The sequence below is a fragment of the Ipomoea nil genome, unplaced genomic scaffold, assembly GCF_001879475.1.
Source record: "Ipomoea nil cultivar Tokyo-kokei standard unplaced genomic scaffold, Asagao_1.1 scaffold1421, whole genome shotgun sequence".
NCBI lineage: Eukaryota > Viridiplantae > Streptophyta > Magnoliopsida > Solanales > Convolvulaceae > Ipomoea > Ipomoea nil.
In genome coordinates, this window is record NW_017617849.1 from 1,976,726 (window position 1) to 1,997,500 (window position 20,775).

Genomic DNA, 20,775 nt, shown 5'->3' on the forward strand with positions numbered 1-20,775 from the left:
TAATATTTATAAAGAAACGTAATACTAATCAGGAATAAAGTGTATTACTTATAAAGGAAATTGTAATATTTTTTAGGAAAAATGAAACAATTTAATATTTTAATGTAAAAGTATTACGCTTTCCCTTATAAATAATGTTAGGAAGTGTTTGTTACTTATGAGGAAAAATGTAATACTTTTAAATCAAAATGTAAAAGTATTACATTTTTCTTCAAAAGTATTACTCTTTTCTATATAAGTAATAAACAATTTATTCCTAATTAGTATTATATTTTTCAGTATAAATATTACATATTATCCCCATTTTGACCTACCCATCTCACGAACAAGGATCTGTGAGATGATCTCACATACAAAGATCTATGAGACGATCTCACACAAGTTTTTGCTTTATCTCATGACATGCTAAAGAGTTTATCATGCACTCTTAAAAGAGTTAATTCTTTGACCTAGCTTCTAGCTAGCTAGATTAAACGGAGAGAGAATCATATATGGTTAAGTTATAGTGTTGCTTTCAGTTGGTATAATGCAATTTTCCAGATGAACAAGGATTAAGCTCCCGGTTAGAGTTTTTGATTATTTTCTGCAGAATTGAATTCAACAAAATGATCCTTTACACACAAAAATATTTCTTTATTTGGTTGTGTGTAACCCAACCCACACGCAACAATAACTTGAATCGCATTTAATTTCCTTGTGACTTCTGCCCAGATATCATGATGCTGTTCCGCCCAAAATCCTGTGTTACTCAGAGTAACAGCAAAGTAAACCAAACTTCTACTGCACAGAGAGATTCATTCTCTGATGTCTTCACCTGCAAGAAAAACTCAATCATTGGTATAAAGTCTTACATCGTATTAATATTCTCAAAAATATTTCTTAATTAAGTAATAGTTGTAACATTATCCTTAAAATGGGGGACCCCACTTTTGAATCCAACAAATCCCTCCCTCCCACTGTGCTTAAGTTTCATTCGTCACCCCTGTGTATGTGTGTGTGTGTGTACAGTGTACATATATAGTTTTATGCCATTCTAGTGAAACAACCATCTCCTAAAGGTTGTACATACTTTTCTAACAGAAGAGGAAAATGGATTCAAGAACTTGTATTGATTATGCTTTGTTTCAGCTCACCCCAACTAGAACCAGGTAATTAACCACCAGTAGTTTACACTACAATTGTGGATTTTGTTGGATGAATTCTCACAATGTTTCAACTTTATGGATTTGGGTGGTTAAAGATGTGATCTTGTCATCTTTGCTGGCAAACAAAACGAGAAATTGGCTTCTGGGCTTCTTCAACCCTTCATTTCTCACCTCAAATCCGCTAAAGACCAGATTTCTAGAGGCGGCTACTCCATTACTCTTCGTCCTTCCACTCCTTATGCTTCCTGGTTCACCAAAGCTACATTAGAAAGGTCAGAATCAACATTCTTTCTTTTCCTTTTCTTTTTTAAATCAATTCTTCTATAGTTAATGTTCATGTTAGTAGCTGTTTAGAAGCTATGGAAAATTCTGGGTTTTTTTTTTTTTTAATGTTTTCAAACATTCTAGGTTTGTTAAATTTGTAACTACTCCAGAAGTTCTCGAGAGATTTGTTACGATTGAGCAAGAGATCATGCAGATTGAGAATGAACAGGCTAGTATGGCATCTCAGGTAGAAGGTATAATCAACCTAACAAGACTGTATGATCAGTGGGAACAGATTGGATTTCCAGAGATTGAAATGTGTCTTGATTCCTTATTTTTCTTGAAGATTACATGTTTTTGATCCTTGAGTTTGGTGATGATTATTAGGTGAATTCAATAATGGAGGTGGTGATACAGCTGAGGAAGAAAATCCAAAGTAAAACATCATGTCCAGTCATATAATGACTGTTTTTTAGTTAGGCTATCATGTGAATTGTTTCTCTTTATGTCTGTGAATAGGGTTCGTCTTCAACGCACTCTGGAAACTCGGAAAGCAGTTCTCAAGAAAGAGCAAGCCATGGCTTATGCTCGCGCTCTGGTATCAGGGTTCGAGATGGACTACTTAGATGACCTCATTACATTTGCCAATTCTTTTGGAGCTCTACGTTTAAGGTAAAGTGCAGTGCTATTATTGTTTTTATCTTTCTGTTCTTTTCTTTTCTTTGTTAAGTTTAATATTGTTTAGGTAAGATATATCCATATTCTTATTCTTCCATCTTGTTAGTTTTCTGAGATAGAGAGATCTTGTTATTCTGGTAGCGAACGACTTATGAGATTTAGGCTATCTTCATTTAGGGAAGCTTGCATTAATTTCTTGGAACTGTGCAATAAAAAGAGCAATGATGGAATCTGGTTGGATGAAGTGGCTGCAATGCAGGCCTGCACTCCTTCTGAATTTTCATATTTTGAGAAATCGGGAATCGCCATTGCTGGTGAAGATAAGTTTTATAATCAAGATGCCATGGTGAACTTTCGGAATGTATCATCACCACCTAAGTCAACAATAAGCCATGGAAGTTCAGATACTCACCAAGGTAACTTGGATAGCTCTATTTTCTGGGATTATTGTTGTCTGTTTCCTTAAGCAACTTATGATGTTTGATGTTCTGTTTGTTTGATTTTCAGATAATAGTTTGCTATCAGCAACTCAAGATGGGAAAGCCCAAGTACCAAACTGGCCACACCATTTCCCACAGTATATGCAAAATTTCCATGGTCCAGGGTTCCCACAAATGCCCCCATTTCCAGGCTACAATTTTCCTTACTTTCCTGGAAATGTGCCATGGCACCCGAATGCAGGTGATTCCAGTCGAAGTCTTGATCACGAACCAGACAAAAGTTGTCATTCGTTTTCCAGAAGTAAAAATGGAAAGAATTCGAAAGAAAATGGTAGGAATGAAAACACTGACACAACCTCTGGAAGTGATTCAGATGAGTATGTGGAGCACAAAGAAAAAAGGCATTCTTTGAAGCAGAGGAAAGGTTCTTCATCGAGAAAAGTTGTCATTCGAAACATAAACTACATAGCTTCAAAGAGACATGAAGAGGGGGATGAAAGCTCTGGAGATTCTTCATCTGAAGATGAAGATTATGCTAAAGGGCAGGTAGAGCAAGCCATTGCAGCGTTTGAGAAGTCCCGCAAAAAGAAGCAAGACAGAAAGAAGAGAAATGGAAGTAAGAGTAAAGAGGGAATTGAGAATGCTGAAAAAGAAAACATGAACAAAAGCTGGGATATGTTTCAGAACCTTCTTATGCAAAATGCAGATTCAAGCCCCAATGATGCTGCAAGGAATCAGGACGAGCACTTTAGAACTAAGATCTTAGGGGAAGATGAGTTATCAAAGCAACATGGTCTGTCAAATGATTCCTTCATTGCAATTGCAAGAGACATAAACAATGAAGAAAATTTGGGTGCAGGAGAATCTGTTAATCCAGTTAACAGAAAAGAACTTACCGACGAGGAGATGTTATTTCCAAAAAGATTTCAAGACCACAGCTTCTTTGGTGGTGATAGTAATCCAGCATCTATTGGAGATCATGCAAACGAAAAAACCAAAAGAGATGTTCTTGTTGATGAATCTATGATGGTTCAAGCTCGTCCTTTTGAAAACCTGTCTGATTCTCAACCAAAAGCTGACATTTTTCTGGTTTCAGATATTGTTGGAGCTAGCCAACCCAACAACCATAAGATGCCAGATCATGTAGAAACGACGAATGTGAATGAACCAGATGATCTTTGCATGGTGCTCGAGCGAGATTTATCAGATCAAGTTGAGGCCTCATGGAATCCAGAAATGGATTATGCAAATGATGTTTCATTGAATGAATCTCTTAGAAGGCAGTCTGATGTTTGTCCTGTTGATACGAAGCTTCCTCAAAACGGTAAAGCTCCCAATACAAAAAGTAGCAAGGGGCCGGGAGTAAAAGCAGCTAGGAAAGCTGAGATCCCTCCAAGGGTTAAGAAATCACCTTCTGGAAGTATAACACCAAAGAGCAAAGCTGAGAAGGTAACAAAGTGGCCTTTATTTATTCGAATCTACTTCGATTTTAACTATTTCATGTGGTTTAATTTCTCCATTGACAGGATGAAGAGAACAGGAAAAGACTGGAAGAACTAGTATTGCAGCGTCAGAGAAGGATTGCAGAGAGAAGTTCTGGTTCTGGTACTGGTACTAAAGCCCCAATCTCGAAGAAAATCACAAAAGAGAGCAAACCAGCCACCTCTGTTAAAGTTGAGAAATTACAGAAGCCAGTTATGAAGAGCTCTACTATAGACCGCCTTTCAGCTGCCCGAAGAAACCCCATGCCCCCATCTGCAGAGCCAAAAACCAATCCAAAAAGTAGGAAAAAAATCACAAGGGAAAATGACATTGTTGAGAAGAAAAAAGGGATGCAAAAGGCTAAGCCTTTAGTTAGTAGCTCAACAAATGAGTCGTCGATTATGGTTTCTGCTGCTGCATCTGAGGTTCAAATAAAGGACATCAAGGAGCTACACAGTAGTGTATCTTCAATCGAGAAAAACGAGACATGTATAATTCCATGTGAAGATACTATGATCAACAAGAACAATGATCAGATACCAAATGGAACTGAAGATCAATCTGTAGAGTCTGCACTTAAGAAAGATGCCTCTCCCCTCAATCCTCTTAGTTCTGCAGAATCAGAAATGTACAAGAACAGCAATACAAGTGTGAAGTCTCCTGTCCACTCTGAAATTTCTCCACCCGAATTATCCACCCCACCACCACACGACAACGAAGTGAATCTTGAAACACTTCAGTCAAGGAAGAAATGGATTGGTGATGAACACTCCCCGAAAATTGCTAAGGGAATTAGAAAGTTTCTATTGTTTGGCCGTAAAAGCTAAGTCCTTTGATCTGCAGTAAGTCCAGTCCATGCTGGTTTTCGTTTTCCTTTAAAAAAAAAATTTGTTGCCATTTGTTTGATGGAATGATTTTGTGTGCATGCTGAAATTATGTAATGATTCTTTGTGATTGAATTGTTGTTTGCTTGAAGGAGAGCCTTGCATATATTCTTTAATTCTTCATTATTATTGTATTAGATTTCTATAACCATGAATATATTTGTTCCAAGTTATTCCTGATTATATCAATGTATTCCCATAACATTATCATTTGTGGTTAGTAATTTTTTTTCCTTATTGCATAATCACGCTACGTTGACCCACATTGATACCCCTACACAATATTTCGTTTTCAAATAAAACTTAATATTTTGTTGATGGGGTGGGTTAGTTAATCTGTTGATTTGCGTAATCTTTCTTCGGTTTACCAGCCACAATCACGCAGGCATTCACGCAACCACCAAGGGGGCATGAATGAATGCATGATAAAACAAAATAAATTAAAATAATATATAAAAACAGCATGTTGCAATAAATTTCCCAATTCATACAATGAGACCGCACAAATTCACAAAGTATACTTTATTTTTAAAAAAATATATACATACATGAATATTAAGAAGCAGATATTGAAAATATATCAATTTCATTATAAAGTGTATCCAATATGAAAGTGCACTTAGAGTTCACACTTTGAAGTATATAGTTTAGTTTTTAATTTGGTTTAAGGGTTCTTTTTGTTTTAGGGGTTTAATATTTATGGTTTAGTTTTCTGAATTTATTAATAGATGAACTCTGTAGTTTTGCTAAAGTGTAATTTATAGTGTTGAAAAATACAATCTATGATGTTGCTAAGCATATAGCCGTATAGTAAAGTTGCTCGCATGAGCCAACTTAGTTGGTCATAGGGGTGAAGTTTGAGAAGAAGGACTAAAGATGGAGTCTAGCCTCAACCTTTGTGTTTAGCTGAGTTACCATGATTTACATCTTCCGAGATCTTCTGTCGGGCCGAAGTGTGGGGAGCCATTGGGGTTGGAGATTCAATCAAGAGTGTATAGTAAAGTTGAGTTATTTAAAAAATATCACTACATTTTTTTTTATATGCGCCTCCACTAAGATTCAAACGCACAACCTCTTATGTGGGAGTTCAACTTAGTGTCGTTGGACCACAAGGTCTTTGACACTCATATTGGTTTCTAATAATTGCTTCACTATTCATTCCCAATTAATAATATTAAATAAAATAAGAGAAGTTTTAATAAATTGACATTGTAATAAAATGGATAAAACTTCAATTTATCACTCTGTATTTAAATTAAGTTAAATTCTTAATAATAACATTAACATGGCAAATAAAGTATATTAAATACAAATTAAGTAACTCTAATATTTATTATGACAAATAACTTAAATATCTAGTAGTTTTAATATTCTTTGTGAATCTTGTAGTCCAATGGTATTCGGTTGTTCCCCTAAGTGGTAGGTAATAGGTTTGAGCCTCACTAGAGGTGCTTAGTAGTTTGGGTGTTCCCTTCTCTTGTAATAAAAAAAAATATTCTTTGTTGATTCAACTATTCATTTAGTAAGGGAAGAGTACATTCTTGAATTCAAGTTTTTTCTTCAGCGGAATTAGTTGTTAATTAATTTTTTTTTTAATTTAAAAAATTTTCACTTCAATGAAATTTGTTGTTAATTTTATAATTTTATCCTCCATTTCTATGGAATATCTTGAGAGACGTTTGGCATTTAGGAAATTTTGAAAATTTCTGCAATTTAAAAGGTAAGAAAGTTATTATTGTGTTATATTTTTTTTCCCCCTAAATAGGTAAAAATGTTTAAATTTTATCAAGTTACTTGTTTCAAAAAATCTTTATTGACTTTTGTTGTATCTTGTGGTAAATGTATGAGTTATTATTACTTTTAGTCCTCTCCGAGTAGAGTGATTTTACTATTTTTTATTCTCAATTTTAAAATAAATTAATTTTAGTCCAATTATTAATTTTGTGCCACTTTTGATCCTTAAGTAAAATTTCTCTCAAATGATCATTTGGCACCGGGTTAAAAACGTAATTTTATAATTCATGGCTTCATGCAATAATTAACCTTATCAAAGTAAGTGTATGAAAAATTAAGAAAAATTAATTGAAAAAAAAAAAGAAAAAAAAAAAAAAAAGAACAGCAACAACAACAAAAGGAACTAAGGAAGCAATGTGATGATGACTATGAGATGCTAACCAACAAAAAAAATTCATTACCTCCCACCACGACATATTTGTCTCTTTTATTTCAATACGATACGATACGTATTAATTACAAATATGATAAATTAATACATAATAATATTAGTAATAAAAATTAATAATAAATCTAGAATTGCAAATTAACGCCTTATACTGCCATCTTGTACCGCAGATCCACCGTTCCATCTGACGACCTTTGCACAAGGATGACGCCACCGACACTCTGATCCAACGTTCATCTACTATACATTGTTCATATTGTGTCCAAGGTTTCAAAAATAGAAAACAAATAAAATTAATATTTCACTAAACTTTTCTCATCCGGAAAAATAAATAATCAAATAAAGCATTTGTTGGTTACAGAAAGCAACAACATATATGGATTCCGGGCTGCTGAGATGTCACCATATTTGGTGGCCTTTAGAATTCTTTAAGCTTTATTAGTTGCTCTGCTTCTCGCTCACGCAACCCATTTTGTATATCTGAAGTGGGAAGCTATTCTGGACCTGTGAGTTACGGTGAGGAAGAGAGAGATCTAGATCTTTGGCAGGGAGGAACTGAAGCTTCAACCTCTCTCCAACAATGGCTTCCAAGGTGTTAATGATCACTGTCTTTGTATTTGATCTTATTGCTTTTGGTTTAGCCGTTGGTGCTGAGCAGAGAAGAAGTACTGTAAGCATCCGCTTCTTATGTTTCTTTCTTTCTGATTAAAGATTCAATCTTGAACTTTTGCTTGTATTGGGGTGTTATGAGAATTGAGGGATTTAATTTGCTTGTTCTGTTACTGGGGAATCTGGGATATGTTTGAGACAGATTTGCAGCTTGAATTTACTGGAGTTCGCTTGCAGGCCAAGATCCAAATGGATGAGGAACAGACCTACAGCTACTGTGTCTATGACTCTGACATTTCAACTGGTTTTGGTGTGGGTGCCTTCCTGTTTCTAATGGCTAGTCAAGTTCTAATCATGGTGGCCAGCCGCTGCTTCTGCTTTGGAAAGGCTTTGAGCCCCGGAGGTTCACGGGCTTGTGCAGTTCTCCTATTCATTATCTGCTGGTAAATATAAGCTGATAGTTGAATTGCACATAATATATGCTCAACAATTAAGACGTATTGTGAAATAAAACTAAAGATGGATGTTAATGAATTCCAGGGTGACATTCTTCATTGCGGAGGTATGTCTGCTGGCTGGTTCAGTGAGGAATGCTTATCACACCAAGTACAGATCATCGTACCTAATCAACGACCAACCGGTATCCTGCGAGACAGTTAGAAAGGGGGTGTTTGGAGCAGGAGCAGCTTTTGTGTTCTTCACTGCCATAGTCTCGGAGTTCTACTATGTTTCCTACTCCAAAGCCAGAGGAAGTGTTGGACCTTACGTTGGAGAAGCCAGTGTGGGCATGGCTGCCTACAAATGAGCTTTTTTACTGTGTCATCATTATACAACATTTTGATTGAAACTTTAGTTGGAGAAACATTGTTAATAATACTTTTTTTTTTTTTTTGTTTCTTTAATGCTGTATGTGGCATAAATTTACCTTGTAAGTTGCGTTTGATATGTGTACATGTATGTAATACGAGCCAGAATGTTGTTTGGTTCCTATGGGACATATACGGCATCATTTTGCTAATTTCAAGATCTAATTGAGTGTTTGTCTGGCATTAATTAGCTGATAAGAAAAGCAATGTTCGTTCTTCAGGATTTCTTACCTTCTCTTCACCAAGAAATTCAAACCCGTAACAATGTTTTAACAGGTTAAATTATATAAACTATTTAACTTATACAAATATAAGAAAGTTTTAGTCTTTCAACATTTTTTTCTTGTTATAAGTCTTTTAGTTTGAGCTGATTAAGGGGCAAGTGTTGGTCATATTGGTTTTATTATATGAAGGGGAGTTTGGACTACCGATCTTTTTTAAGAGATAAGAGTGTACGGCCACTCACGCCACAGACGTTATGCCATGGAACCGTGTTCACCATGAATGGTGAACACGGTTCTAACGGTGTTAGTACACCGTTATCTTTTCTTTTTTTTTTTAATTAATTGCGTGACTTTTCTTCTTTATTTTCACATTTTGCGGTTTTACTTTAATTTGAAGTGAACAAAGATTTCGGACATTCATAAATTATGAATTCATGCCTGCACATTCACTTTGGAACCGTGCCTACACATTCCCGTCCGAAATCACGGACATTCATAAATTATGAATCCATGGCTGCACATTCACTTTGGAACCATGCCTACACATTCACTTTGGAACCATGAGATTATGAATTTTCTGTTATAAGATTATGAATTTTCTGTTATGAGATTATGAATTTTCAGTTATGAGATTATGAATTTTCTGTTATGCGATTATGAATTTTCTGTTATGAGATTATGAATTTTCATTACATTCATAATTTCAGACATTCATAAATTATGAATTCATGCCTACACATTCACTTTGGAACCATGCCTACATATTCCCGTCCGAAATCACGGACATTAATAAATTATGAATCCATGCCTGCACATTCACTTTGGAACCATGCCTACACATTCACTTTGGAACCATGAGATTATGAATTTTCTGTTATAAGATTATGAATTTTCTGTTATGAGATTATGAATTTTCAGTTGTGAGATTATGAATTTTCTGTTATGCGATTATGAATTTTCTGTTATGAGATTATGAATTTTCATAAAATTCATAATCTCATAATAGAAAATTCATAATTTGATCAAACGCGCGCCGTTAACTCCACATCCGCGAAATTTTTTTTTTTTTTGGCCTAAAAACAACGTCGTTTTGTCTTGTGTTCACCATTCTCGGTGAACACGATTCCATGGCATAATTTGCGCTCACGCCAACCAAGCTTGTTGCAAGGTAAGCATTTGTTGATAGCTGACAAGGGAACATTTTAACTTCCAAAAGCATCCACCTGGAAAATTGGAAAAATTAATGCTAGTCTAACTGTCTAAGGATGCTCTTATGTAATAATTTGTGATAAGAGAAAATTTTAATTTTGGTCGCACGACTATAAGAACTTTATTAATTTCAGCACCTAACTTTTAAAAGTGTCAATTTAGTACCTTGAGTATGTAATTTTTGTTAATTTTGGTCACTCCGGCCAAATTGTCACCAAATTTGGCCGAAAAAATTTAATCTAACATTTAGTCTAAAATCTATAACATTTGGTATTTTCTATGCTTTCTCTTAATTGGTGTTGACCGAGGGACGTGTCGGTAACTGAGGGAAACCGAAATTACATCTACGCCGTCGGCAATTGCCTGGTCCATGTCGGCGATGAGGTCGGAAGTGACGCTTCCTTCATCCCAGTTGACCTTGTACACCGCCACACGAGCGCGCGGCACCACTCCTTTCGCTGTCCTCGACGCATAGCCGAAGTAGGAAACACCGTCAACGAAGAATTGAACTCTGTTCCTTCCTTGCAAACCCCCTTCCACCTCTTTGGAATCTCCGGCATACCGTCATCTCTAAAGCTTCTAGACTCCAGCCAAACGCTGGAGTCAATCACGCCTATTATCACATCCTCTCTGAACTTCGACACCGGCCATAGCCCAGTTCTGGAATTAAGCTTCAGAAAAGTCGGGCGTGTACGTGGTTTGGAGCTCAAAGCTCCGGTCTTTATAAGCCGAAACAAATCCTGGAGACTTTTTCAGGGCTTCAAGTTCGCCATCCGACAACACAGTGCTAAACTCGTGAAGCGCATAGTCGTAAGAGTAGACAAGCTTGGGCGGAGAGGAATGGCGGCCGCCGTCTATAGAATTCACGGCGGAGGAGTACCAGTGGTGGTGGCTGGCAATTAGGAGAAAAGATAAAAAAAGATCATTTTGCCCCCAAGATTTTAGACTAAATGTTGGATTAAATTTTTCCGGCCAAATTTAACTGGAGTGACCAAAATTGACAAAAATTACATACTCAAGGTACTAAATTGACACTTTTGAAAGTTATGTGCTGAAATTAACAAAGCTCCTATAGTCGTGTGACCAAAATTAAAATTTTCTCTTTGTGATAATTTTATACTGTCATTGCATCAAGTAAAATATGACACAGTTATTTTTTAGCTTTTCCAGAACACAGCTTGCATAGGTACGCTGTTGACTTACATGTAAAATCTTATTTCATGGCAGCCAAGCATTGGCTGAAGCCTAGTATAGTACAGTGTTGGAAGCCTTTGAAGCAAGGGCAGTAAGAATGTCTGTTTCATGTGCTAAGAGTCTTGGCAAATTTACTAATCCAGAAGAAGGTACTCTTTTTTATTGATTCAATTTTTGATGCATTTGTGTTTTAGATCCTTCATGTTTATTCAATTTGACTGAACATGTTGCAAATGTTTATTCATGCAGAACTGACGGCTGATTTAGCTGAAGCATGCAGCTGTTGCCCACTGCCAATTAATTGTTGTTTCTAAGTAAGCTCCTTTAGTCTTGCCCAGAAAAGGCAAAATTCTCTCGCCCCTAGGGCCCCAACTGGATAGTGGAAGAGTAAATCACAATGACTCATTGGCTAATTAGATAGAGGACTAGTGCATGGTGCTCACAAAGAGCCCATCACATTGGGTGTAACTCTTACACTGACTGTCAAGGCTCGATCTTGTACCCTTGCCCACAATCTATCACTCAGAAACCAACTGAACTGCCCATGCAAACAGTATATTGCAATCACATTGGGTGTAACTCTTACACTATGACTGTCAGATCTTGTATCCTTGCCCACAGTCTATCACTCAGGAACTAACTGAACTACCCATGCAGACAGTATATTGCAATCTAATGAATTAGAATGACAGTCTTGCTCTTATGAATTCCTTCTCTTCCTGAGGATTTGGTCGCGATCTTATGAATTCTTTGTTATTCAGGTTTATCGAGAAATCGCAGCAAGACATTCCAGGGAAGGGGGTGAAGCAAGTAAGCAACAGTTGCAGGCGCTTTGCAGTCTATTACAATTGCAAGAGACATTCTCTTATGATGTTTCATATTGAAATATATGGTATACAAAGTTCCAAAGTTAAAGACAACTAGAAAGATTTGTGGGGATTGGGACACATCATACAACATAATATTACCTACATTTAATTGGTACACTTGATCAAGATGGATAATGAGAACCAATGCACTAAATCATTCAGACAAAGCTCAAACATTGCTTATAATGTCTTCGAATCGATTTAGCAGTTGGAGGGGCATACAACTGAGATGACTAATGAATCAAGATGCTTTCACAACCTTCGCTTTCTTCTTCAGCAACCTTGATCCAAATTAGTAACCCGCACATGTCTTCTTCTTGACAGTAAAGAATCGGCTCAAGAACTAAGATCATATGACTGGATACTACATTGTCCTTACACTAGTCAATAGGTCAAAAACGTCAGGTGTTGTTAGGTAACATCGCAGCAACTGCCATCCCAGAATCCTACCTTTATCACCAACTCTGTTTACTAAATCTCCCATTTCATTTACTCTCTATTAGTCAAATGACTCAAACCATAAGTTGTGATGCTTTTCCTTTCATGATTTTTGTAGTTTTTAATTGTGTTCTTGGCAGGCTATATGTAAATAACTAGGGAGCGAGGAAAAAAATCATCACAAATGTAACAAAATATATATAAAATTGAGGAAAGAGATGTTTCTTACATGGATAATTAAAACTGGGCTGTCGACTTCTTGTAGTTTGTCTATATTCTGAAAAGAACAACAGCACTTTCACAACAAAATCAAGACATCAAAAGTCAATCAGAGATCAATGTGAAAAGATTAACTTACAGTCTTACATTGAAAATGTCAAACCAAAGCATCATCTTGACAGGATATAGAACTCGTATTCCAGAGGTATAGCACTATGAAGAACAACAGCCCTCAACATCCGTAATGAGATGCCAAATGTAGCATGGGGACTTTGGCCATATCAAATCACATTCTTGATTCTCCTGCTTAATTCCACGGCGCTCTTCAAACAACTTTAGACTACTTTCAGCCAAATAAGGCAAGATCTATCTAACAAGTTTGTATATATTCCTTACCCTACCAGAAGATCCTTCATTTCCTGAATAGTAGTAGCTGTAAAGCAGCAAAATCATGCATCCTGTGATAGAGGTATTTAACAAAAGCTTTGGTAATAAGGGGCTAAGGGCGATATAATATTATGGTGAACTCAAGCTGACCATCAATAATTAGCTAAAAGATACTCATGAAAGCAACTTTTAAGGAAAATAACTATTAAAAGTTAGTGATGTTTCATTAGGCTCATAATTCCCTGAAATTTTTGCCAAACATTTAATAAAGCACAAGAAATTACTAAGAAAAGCAACTGATTTCTGGAAGCCCTTTGCTGAACTGGCAAATGCTAACCCATTCTCCTAAAATAAGAATTTTAGAACAGTCATGATATGGTATCTTCTAGTATAGTTAACAGTGTCAGTAAGAAAGTTTCCACTAATTCAATGTTCACTTCCGCCAAAAAATAATACAGGTTCACTCTACAAGTTTCTGTTTTCCAATTAAGGAGATATCTGCTGTCTGCATGGCATTCAGGCAGCAAATGGAATACATTCCAAAAATGACAAGAATCAAGGTAATGTCAGCTATATACCTGAAAAAGATTTCAGCTATTACATATATCAAACTTCCTCATCAACTCTATACTCGCTGCAATAGTTGAACCACTAGTTCCCACAAAACCAAGAGAAGCACAGCTACATACAGTTTCCTCTATGTATAACAGCACATCAGGTAATGTTTGAGCATGCTGATTTTCCCGAATTTTGATGGAATACTTTGAATCAGACCCAACCTTCATCCCATTTCCTGCCTTCACAACATTCCTAGCAGTTTCTCTAACCAGCTCATCATCTTCTTTAAGGACAAACAGTTTGATACCTGAATCTTTTGTAATATCACCCAAGTAGCTCCCAGACCAATTAGACATGGGAAGGTCAGTCATTAGAAACACATGAATAGGGTTAGGTCCAGTTTGTTTCAAAGATTCTAACTTATGCTTCAATTCTTGAAAAGTAGCTTTCCAGTGGTTCTTGAACTGCCCATCCAATAGTCTAAGCTGTGCACAAAGAAAAGGAGCCTTAATTGTTTTGAGAACGAAATTCTTTCCAGCATCAAGAATTTCTGGTACAAAGGGTAGGAACTCAATCCTCTTGATGAAGGAAGCTATCCTTTTATCATTAGGAGCTTCGTGGATATCAATGTGTGACTCTGATCCCTTATATGGGGAGGTGAAAAGGCTTCCAAATGCAAGAACTTTGGCAGAATCAACAGCAGAGCCCAGACCAAGGGTCTTATATACGTCTCTTCTTCTCCTAACAAAGGCAATTCTCTTCTTCTTCTTGAGTTCCTCATCAGGTTGAAATGAGTCTAAAGCACCATCTTCACCATCTTTTTGGTATGTCCAAACTGTTGTCCTGCAATCCTCCTCTAAAGCATATAAACAACTATTTAAATTACCAGATTTCCCAGACAGCAAAGACCCACATTCGTTTAGCCTTTGTAACATAGAAGATTGGGCATTTTGGTTTCCAGTGCAAAAATGATCCAGATTCACACCACACCATTCAGACACAAACACTCTAAAATCCACAACACTGACAGCTGAAGCAGACACTATTGCTGAAAGGTCAATAATATCTGCCATAGAAACGTATCTGCAACCAGACAATAATCAACATATTAAACAGCTAGCCTAATATAGCTGCCCTTCTATAAAAGACAGAGTTATATTGTTCATCAATGCATAGCATCAAAATAAGCATTATTAGCAGAATGGGAATATGAACTCAAGATCCGGAGTTCCTAAAATTTTTGACTTGCCTGCAATCACGCAAGAGCTCAATACTATGATTCCAAACCGCGAATCTCAAATCAGGGGGGCTTAAAACCCTAAATTTGGGACAGCTACCGAGAGCAACGGCGTGGTGATCTAGAATGGGAGGCACAATGAGGGTTCGATTCAAAATGGAAGCCATTAGAAGCGCGTTCTTGAACTCGGACAGCTGGTTGCTGAAGCCACTGTGGGGCGCGTACCAGATGAACTTCCCCCTGGAGGAGGAGCCGCATCGTTGGAGAAGGAACGAGGGAGAATTCCGGGAAAGTGGAAGTTGAGTGGGGGAAACGAAGCGTCTGAAGTAGAAGAAGAGGATGATGAAAGAGGAGAAGATGAGAAGAGTGAGAAGTGCAGATCTTGGAGACTGAACCGAACTTCTCTTCTTCCATCTGTGGGTTCCCCTAAAATTCGCGCCTTCCATTTCTGCGTCTCGGTCTCTCTCAGCTATGGCGAAGATTGCTACAAATCATTCTGCAACAGATTTTCCTTTTTTTTTTTTTTTTTTTTTTTTAATTTTAAATCGAGGTTGCAATTTATATCCTGCTGGTTTGTGGACCATAATCCAAAACGATATTATTTTGATATTAAAAAAATTTCTTATTCTGCACATGTGTTAAAATAAAGAACATTCTGAAATATGATAATATATTTTATGAGTTAGAATAATATATGTTATATGTTAGAACAATATACTTTATATGTTAGAATAATAAAATTTATAGAATAAGATAATGTATTTTATGAATTTGAATAATATAATTTATATGTTAGCTAGAATAATGTATTTTATGAATTAGAATAATGTATAATATACTTTATCTGATAAATAATAAAATTTCTGAAGTAAGATAATATATTTTATGAGTTAGAATAATGTACTTTAATTTTTTCAACCTGATCAACCACGAGTTTAATTTTTTAACACCCACTCCGACCCACGATCCACTGTCACTCAAAAAAATAATAATAAATAAATAACTTATTCCATGCGAAATGGATTCAGATAGATATCTACGGAGGGATTGAAATTGAAATTATGTTGTGCAACCGAATGCACCATGCGCATTGTGCATACGATGCAAAACGATGTTGTTTTGGTTAAAAAATGCGCGTCCCACTTAAAAAAGAAATCAAGTTCGATTTCCGGCAATAGCATTTTTATATATCCATTAATTCATAACTATATATCCACAAATTCATAACTATATATCCATAGTGAATGAATGAACTAAATATCCACAATGATTGAACTAAATATCCACAATGAATGAACTAAATATCCAGAAATTCATAACTATATATCCAGAAATTTATAACTATATATCCACAGTGAATGAATGAAGTAAATATCTAGAATGAATGAACTAAATATTCACAATGAATGAACTAAATATCCCTAAATTCAGGGGCGGACCTAGCATGGGGGCAGCTGCCCCAACACACCCCACCCCCACCCCATATATAACCGTTGTATATATATATGTAGAGAAAATTTCAATTTTGGTCACATGACTATAGGGACATTGTTAATTTCAGCACTTTACTTTTAAAAGTGTCAATTTAGTACCTTGACTATGTTATTTTTGTCAATTTTGGTCACTCCGGCCAAATTGACGGTCAAATTTGGCCGGAAAAATTTAATCCAACATTTAGTCTATAATCTGAGGGGCAAAATCGTCTTTTGATCCTTTCTACTATTTCGCCGGAAATTCTTGTGCTTTTCGTCCGGGTCACTTTTCCGTATTGCTCTGTTCAGTCAAGAATCGGTAACCCATTTGCGAAAATGCCCCAAGCTGTAGTCTTTAACGACACCCTTCTCAAGTATGCGAGTCTGGATATAGGGAGCCTCAGTTGAGAAAGGAGGTTGATGAGCTTAATTCGGACCATATTTTTACAAAGGAAATACTTGTTTTTGAGCCCACATTCCTCTCAAACCCTCCAGTTCTTGCATTCTTCAATCGTATCATGGCCATCAATCACCTTGCCATACTCACTATTCAATAAAATCCCACTATTCCCCACAATTGCACAAGAACTGTACCTCTCCTTCTCCAGTTTCGATTTCCCATTGTGCTTATCAATTAAAACTTTTACTCCATGCACCAAACCAATCATATAATCAGTCTGAAGCTTCCTATTACGAAACCAATCACGCAAATACCTCCGGAAGCTCAGCCAGAGGCCAGAGCAGGTTAAACTCCGGGGACCGGAGCTGTAAAGGCATCCCTTTAGCTGACCTGATTTTAAGGTCAATATGATATCTACCAGAAGACAAGAAAGATCTATGGCGACCATTGGTTCTGAAATTACCTCTTAACAGCTCATCAACCTCCTTACTGAACTGAGGCTCCCCAATATCCATGCTCGCATACTTGAGAAGGGTGTCGTTAAAGACTACAACTTGGGGCATTTTCGCAAATGGGTTCCCCATTCTTGACTGAACATAGCAATACCGAAAAGCGTCCCCTACGATTGACTATTTCGCCGGAAAAAATGGTGCTTAATTCGGACCATATTTTCAAAATTAGGAGAAATGATCAAAAGACGCTTTTGCCCTTCAGATTATAGACTAAGTGTTAGATTAAAATTTTCCGGTCAAATTTGACCGTCAATTTGGTCGGAGTGACCAAAATTGACAAAAATTAAATAGTCAAGGTATTAAATTGATACTTTTGAAAGTCAGATGTTGAAATTAACAATGCCCCTATAGTCATGTGACTAAAATTGAAATTTTCTGTATATATACATATATATAGTCACAGTTTTCGTATAAGTTAAAGAAAATAGCAAAAATTGAAAGAAAATGTGTTAGCCTAGATGGTAAGCCATGCCTGTCTCCTTGAGGAAGGGTGTGGGTTCGAATCCTCTGTAATCTTATTTAGCTTCAACACAGTTTTTACACACACACACACACACACACACATATATATATATATATATACTTCTATATGAATAATAAGGGCGTGTGTTCGAATGTTTCATTTGGCTTGAACACAATTTTCTCACATACACACACACACACACACACACACACACATATATATATATATATATATATATATATATATATATATATATATATATATATATATATATAATGAGATGTGTAATTTATAATGTGTTTTCTATTATAATTATTTTATCAAATAAATTTTGTTTCATATTTTGTTATAAGTATTTTTATAAAGTTTTGATGTGTTTTATTTTTCATTCATATCTAACAATATTTATGACTAACTTCTTAAGTGTTTTTGTTTGTTTGTTTGTTTATTTATTTTTTTTTTTTAAGTTATCCCTTTTGTTTTAATGTTTTGCAGAAGGTCTTGATGCTTAACATTTTGTTATAAACTTATAGACATTTTTATTATTTGAACTCTGCCCCCACTCAACCATTTTTCTGGGTCCGTCATTGCATAAATTCATAACTATATATCCAGAAATTCATAACTATATATCCACAATAATGTTATTACCGAGAATCGAATCTTTTTTTTTTTAAATAAAACGCGCATTTTTAATCAAAACAATGTCGTTTTGCATCGTATGCACCATGCGCATGGTGCATTTGATTGCACAGCATAACTATTGTTGAAATTGACTTGCTTAGCCTAAACCCAACAATAAGCCCAAGAACATAGAAGTTTATTAAGGATCACAACAGACCCAACTATAAGAATTCGATTCAAAAAAAAAAAAAAAAAAAAAAAAAAAAAGGCAAATGGCATGTTCAATGAATCAACAAGTCAAATTTTATACTCCGTAATACATTGAAATGAAGGGGAATAAAAATTATTTGATTCTCTATTAAAAATATTGAGTTAATTATATTTTTCTTCCTAGATTTATAGGTGAACGTCCATTTTTAGTACTTTTTATTAGCACATCATCATTTGGTCCTAGTATTATTGTAGTGTGACCATTTTTAGTCTCACATCAATAAAATCGTTGAAATGTCATTAAATACAAAGACATTTCAATCTTTTTTATACAAAGTAGGTTAAACCGCTATATTTTTTACCAGTAAATTGACATTTAACTTATTTGAAGCTAAAGATAAGCAGATACATGTTTATAAATCTTAGAAAACTAGCAATTGTGGATTACAAAGGAAGAGAATCAGTATATATAAAGATTTAGTTGAGGAAATTTGAAAAAAAAAAAAAAAAACTCTATGAAATGACTAATATGTCTTTCAATAATTTGAGAATTTGAAGTACAATGTTATTTTTTAGCTATACTCCAATGGCAAAAAAAATGTGTGTATCAAACTCAATAATTAATTAATTATTTAATACAAAATGATATAAATAAAAAATTATTGAGGTGTCCCTCAATAATTTGGAAATTTAAAATGCATTATTAATATTAACATAATTTGTTAGTGGTGGACTAAAATTGTCATTTTACACATAATTAAAGGAGAAAATTTGTATATGGTAATAATCCATTGACCAATTCTACAATATATGTATAATTAATGGACCAAAACCACCATTTTCTCTCCCCTTTTTTTATATTCCTTATTTTGGGGTTAATGAAGACAAACTCTCATTTTGATAAATTAAAAATCAATCTCAAGTGTCCATCTAGTCGTATCTAGCAATTTTAGAGCAATGAGAGAAAAATTGCAGTGGTTTTTGAAAAATTTTCAAACTTTAAAAGTGTCATTTTTAACACTATACAATACACGTTGCAACGCTATGTTGTGCATTTTGACCTATTTAGAAATACAATGCACTTAGGGTTCATCTTTTAGAGTTATGGTATGGTTTAGTGTTTTACTTTTTAGTTTGGTTTATAAATTTACTTTTTACTATTTAGGGTTTAACATTTATGGTTTAGGTTTATGATTTAAGTTTTAGGAGTTATTTCAAAATGCACTCTATAATATAATATTAAAAATTATACTTTTAAACTCAAATTGCATAAGATTTATTAAGGTTGATTTTTAGTTTTTTCATAATAACATATTGTTATAAAGAATGGAATGATTTAAGGGTTTATGATGGAAGGTAAACTATTATTCTGATTTGTAATTTGTAATTGTGTAAGGTGTTATTAGTAAGTAATTTTAACAAATTTGTGTGGATTAAAATGAGAAAGCTAAAACATGTGAATGCAGTCTGTAAGCTAGCTTTTAAGATCATAAGTTAATTATTATTATTATTATATATTATATATTAAACCCCATTGCAAAGAAATTTCCTCCATCAAACATCAATAATGATGATTAGAGTTAGCATTATTGTACAGTGTGAATAAGGAGTGGTACGTTATGATTTGCAATTTGAGAATTGAGACATAATTATATGAGGGGGCAAAATCATTCTTTAATAAATTTCTTTCTATTTCTGTTTTACAAAACAATTATTAATTAATGGCATGCCTACTTACGGGGCTCAAACAGCCTGTTCGGAATCAAGCCACGTGGCCTGTCTGTCCCTATTTTTAATCATGGTCACGTTACACATTACGCATTTGGCATTAATTTATTGCCCCTCCATTAATTAATTAATTAATTCATCCTGGAACTGCTAATCATACAAAGAATTGGGTTCCAACTTCCAATTCATGAATACCATGACTTTACGAATTACGCCTTTTTATTTTTTGTTTTTGACTTTTTTTAATAATTAAAGAAATATAATTCAATTATTATAATCATAATTATTATTAGTATTTATCATGTTAAAAAAAAAATTGGTTCTACTAATAGGGTCTGTTCAAGAATTGCAATTTGGAGATGTAGTAGATCTGATTTTATATTTGACAATATAATACTCCGTATTATTTTGCATTATATGCTATTATTTGGAAAGAAATGTGGTGGGGGAAATATAACAAAAAAATAATTATAAAAATTGT

General features: G+C 34.9%; 4 protein-coding genes across 14 annotated transcripts; 2 read left to right on the forward strand and 2 right to left on the reverse strand.

The window, feature by feature from the left end:
• The first annotated feature begins 960 nt into the window (after positions 1-960).
• On the forward strand, positions 961-4,984 carry LOC109187300. The gene is made up of 8 exons (XM_019337480.1): positions 961-1,148; positions 1,241-1,417; positions 1,554-1,663; positions 1,797-1,845; positions 1,929-2,081; positions 2,265-2,503; positions 2,595-3,976; positions 4,054-4,984. Exons 1-8 carry the CDS (start codon positions 1,090-1,092, stop codon positions 4,834-4,836), a joined length of 2,952 nt encoding a protein of 983 aa, XP_019193025.1. The 5' UTR covers positions 961-1,089; the 3' UTR covers positions 4,837-4,984.
• A 2,480-nt stretch (positions 4,985-7,464) lies between these two features.
• Positions 7,465-8,731, forward strand: LOC109187291. The gene is made up of 3 exons (XM_019337464.1): positions 7,465-7,745; positions 7,922-8,127; positions 8,225-8,731. The coding sequence occupies exons 1-3, from the start codon at positions 7,656-7,658 to the stop codon at positions 8,487-8,489; spliced, it is 561 nt and encodes a 186-aa protein (XP_019193009.1). The 5' UTR covers positions 7,465-7,655; the 3' UTR covers positions 8,490-8,731.
• Positions 8,732-12,045: 3,314 nt separating this feature from the next.
• LOC109188452 lies at positions 12,046-15,422 on the reverse strand. 11 transcript variants are annotated; one of them, XR_002055425.1, is made up of 6 exons: positions 14,898-15,422; positions 13,669-14,731; positions 13,154-13,161; positions 12,851-13,069; positions 12,714-12,761; positions 12,046-12,410 (listed from the first exon to the last, which is right to left on the reverse strand). XR_002055425.1 is itself a non-coding variant. In XM_019339143.1 (4 exons), exons 1-2 carry the CDS (start codon positions 15,329-15,331, stop codon positions 13,681-13,683), a joined length of 1,485 nt encoding a protein of 494 aa, XP_019194688.1. In that variant the 5' UTR covers positions 15,332-15,422; the 3' UTR covers positions 12,046-12,360; positions 12,741-12,761; positions 13,669-13,680. The 11 variants fall into 11 exon arrangements, 3 of the variants coding, with proteins under 3 accessions (XP_019194688.1, XP_019194687.1, XP_019194686.1); XR_002055424.1 differs by having other exon boundaries at positions 12,046-12,426; XR_002055423.1 differs by having other exon boundaries at positions 12,046-12,510.
• A 1,244-nt stretch (positions 15,423-16,666) lies between these two features.
• LOC109187377 (beta-1,6-galactosyltransferase GALT29A-like) lies at positions 16,667-17,341 on the reverse strand. Its single transcript, XM_019337564.1, has 3 exons — positions 17,221-17,341; positions 16,846-17,147; positions 16,667-16,741 (listed from the first exon to the last, which is right to left on the reverse strand). Exons 1-3 carry the CDS (start codon positions 17,339-17,341, stop codon positions 16,667-16,669), a joined length of 498 nt encoding a protein of 165 aa, XP_019193109.1.
• Between the last annotated feature and the right edge of the window lie 3,434 nt (positions 17,342-20,775).

Bases quoted from the DNA above. Each gene is read 5' to 3' on its own strand.
- LOC109187300 (XM_019337480.1), top strand. From the start codon at position 1,090: ATGGATTCAAGAACTTGTATTGATTATGCTTTGTTTCAGCTCACCCCA. The intron at 1,149-1,240 runs GTAATTAACCAC...GGGTGGTTAAAG, and splicing joins CTCACCCCAACTAGAACCAG to ATGTGATCTTGTCATCTTTG. The intron at 1,664-1,796 runs GTATAATCAACC...GATGATTATTAG, and splicing joins TATGGCATCTCAGGTAGAAG to GTGAATTCAATAATGGAGGT.
- LOC109188452 (XM_019339143.1), bottom strand. From the start codon at position 15,331: ATGGAAGGCGCGAATTTTAGGGGAACCCACAGATGGAAGAAGAGAAGT. The intron at 14,732-14,897 runs GCAAGTCAAAAA...GTCTGGTTGCAG, and splicing joins GAGCTCTTGCGTGATTGCAG to ATACGTTTCTATGGCAGATA.
- LOC109187291 (XM_019337464.1), top strand. From the start codon at position 7,656: ATGGCTTCCAAGGTGTTAATGATCACTGTCTTTGTATTTGATCTTATT. The intron at 7,746-7,921 runs GTAAGCATCCGC...GTTCGCTTGCAG, and splicing joins CTGAGCAGAGAAGAAGTACT to GCCAAGATCCAAATGGATGA. The intron at 8,128-8,224 runs GTAAATATAAGC...AATGAATTCCAG, and splicing joins CTCCTATTCATTATCTGCTG to GGTGACATTCTTCATTGCGG.
- LOC109187377 (XM_019337564.1), bottom strand. From the start codon at position 17,341: ATGGGGAACCCATTTGCGAAAATGCCCCAAGTTGTAGTCTTTAACGAC. The intron at 17,148-17,220 runs GTAATTTCAGAA...CCTTAAAATCAG, and splicing joins GGTTGATGAGCTGTTAAGAG to GTCAGCTAAAGGGATGCCTT. The intron at 16,742-16,845 runs GTTTGAGAGGAA...CCCTATATCCAG, and splicing joins AAGAATGCAAGAACTGGAGG to ACTCGCATACTTGAGAAGGG.